The sequence below is a fragment of the Sardina pilchardus genome, chromosome 18 (genome assembly GCF_963854185.1).
Source record: "Sardina pilchardus chromosome 18, fSarPil1.1, whole genome shotgun sequence".
Lineage (NCBI taxonomy): Eukaryota > Metazoa > Chordata > Actinopteri > Clupeiformes > Clupeidae > Sardina > Sardina pilchardus.
Genome location: NC_085011.1, coordinates 25,898,046 through 25,900,545, shown reverse-complemented (window position 1 = coordinate 25,900,545; position 2,500 = coordinate 25,898,046). Strand labels below are relative to the sequence as shown.

Below are 2,500 nucleotides of genomic sequence, written 5' to 3'. Positions count from 1 at the left end.
TGTCCCAGTATCACATAGCCTGAGCTAATAGCAATCAGTCATGGTGGAGGGGAGGCTGTCCAACATTAGTAGTGGGTAGGCACACAGGCCAATAAAGGTGGGGTGCGTTTTGTGAAAACAGCAAAAACTCATACCACATCTACATCATATTTACATACCAACACCAAACTGGAGGCAGGTTCAAACACAGACCACGCTTGCTTCAAACTGAGAAGTCACACATCCACAGTACAATGGCACAGACCATAGCAAAGCATAGAGCAAAACGCCACCCAGGGTAAACGCCAGAAGTGGCATTTGTTATGGAAGCAACTGCTTCGGACTGAAGCACATGGTACTGTAATGTGTACAGGCACACACACAGTCAACAACAGCATAACAAAAGCTCAGCGTCCAAGTTAAACAACCATCAAAGCCAGTTATTTTCATGAAATGTATGTCACTGGTGCAAATATAGACATTGCAGCTGCATACACACAAATGCGCGCACACACACACACATACACACACACTGCGCCCTCGATGTGGGGGATTTCCTCAGCCGTTAAATGTAGAAAGTGATCTTAATTCCTGAACAGAGTAAAAATGTTTATTTAATGAAGCAAGCCCTTTGTGTGGCTCAGGAGGAGCACCTGTGGGTATCACCTGCTGAGGAAACCCAGGGGTCGGAGGTCAGCAACACAGAGCGCCGCTCTCCTCGGAGACCGAAGGGGGTCGCCGAGAAACAGGAAACAGAAATTAGTGGAAGAATAGACGGAAGTGTGGGGGAGGAAAAGTTCCATCCAATCACTTACACTTTGAGAGAGCAGGACAAAGAGGTGAGATGCTGTGGCACACTGTTTTAAGGTCACCGACCGTAAATGAGAGTGGTGAGTGTGTGTGTGTGTGTGTGTGTGTGTGTGTCCTGTTGATACGTTTTAATGAAACCTGCTCTTCTCTTCAAGGCAAATAACAACAGCTTTTTCAACCTCACAGGGGGATCTCATGTGGTGGAAAAGGTTCCATGAAGAACTTTTCACCCCCGTAAAAGTTTCACCCCGTATGTGCGTGCGTGTGTGTGTGTGTGTGAGTGTAAGTGTGTGTGTGTGTGTGTGTGTGTGTGGGGGGGGGGGGGGTTCTCTCTGGTACCTTCAGCACTGGACTGGTGGAGGCAGCTCCGCCGGGAAAGATCTTCTCAATCTTCACCATGGGCTGCACTCGAGACTCCATCCCACCAGAGATGCTGATCCCTGGAGACCACGAAGCACAGGAGGGGAGGGCAGAGATGGAGGTAGAGCAACACACACAGCACAGGAGAGCATGGGAAGAGGAGGAGATATGAACACAGGAGAGGAGGAGAAGGAGGTAGAGTAACACACACAGGACAGGAGAGAATGGGGGACAGGATGAGATATGAACACAGGAGAGGAGGAGAAGGAGGAAGAGTAACACACACAGCACAGGAGAGAATGGGGGAGAGGAGGAGATATGAAAACAAGAGAAGAGAAGAAGGAAGAGTGAAATAACCAGGACAAGGTAGAAATATTAGCTATTTAGTACTTCAAAAAGAGAAGACATAAATATGTATACTGCACAACCCAAAATGGAGAGCAAACTCCTTATTGACTACAGTATTTTCCTGCGTAATAGCCACATTGTATATAAGCCGTAGGACAGTGTTTTATGCCAGTTAAAATGAACAAAACCATATAGTTACCATATTAACTGCCTGTATTAACCTCATAGCTGAAGAAATTTTGCAAAATCAATGTATAAGCTGCGGCTAATAGTTGGGAAATGACGGTAAACTTAAAGCACTGAAACGTAACACAAAATGTCCCACAGATGACCCATATATTCGCATTACTCTCCTCGCTTTTGTAGGGTACCAGTGGGCTGTTTCGTGTTAAAGTGGAGTAGGCCGTGATGGAGGAGGCTCTGGCCTGGTTTGTGGGTCATGTAGCTTTAGAGGAGTCTCTGCGTGCAGCTGTAATTTCAGGTAAGTGGGCGAAAAGCCCGGTGATTACCACCCTCTCTCAGCCAGAGGGAGTGGGCCGTGCCAGGAACTTATTTTCCCATGAAAAAGCACACTACTCTGTGTGTGTGTGTGTGTGTGCGTGCGTGTGTGTGCGTGCATGTGTGGGTGTGCCTGTGGTGTGTGTGTGCGTGTGCGTGTGTGTGGGTGTGTATGTTGGTGTGTGTGTGGGTGTGTGTGTGTGTGTGTGTGCGCGTGCGTGTGTGTGTTTGTTTGTGTGTGTTTTAAAAGAGCATGCCAGACTGTACTTCAGTATTTTATCAGAAAGGATTATGTTTCATATGAAGCCTCTCTCCCTTAATTACACCCATCTCTCCTCTCCACCAATTACTGTAAAGAGCTAACCCTCATCTCTCTCTCTCTCTCTCTCTCTCTCTCTCTCTCTCTCTCTCACACACACACACACAAACACACACACACACACACACACACACACACACACATACACGCTTTTATCAGCTCTTCTCTGCTGCTCTGCGTGTCAGA

The 2,500-nt window shown here is 47.3% G+C and overlaps 1 protein-coding gene across 1 annotated transcript in view; it reads right to left on the bottom strand.

Moving 5' to 3' along the window:
• The window catches only part of pdzd7a (PDZ domain containing 7a), a 33,109-nt gene that overhangs the window by 6,565 nt on the left and 24,044 nt on the right, over positions 1-2,500 (bottom strand). The window contains exon 14 of the mRNA XM_062519936.1: positions 1,129-1,229. Within this exon, the coding sequence (XP_062375920.1) occupies positions 1,129-1,229 (101 nt within the window). The remainder of the gene's footprint in view (positions 1-1,128; positions 1,230-2,500) is intronic.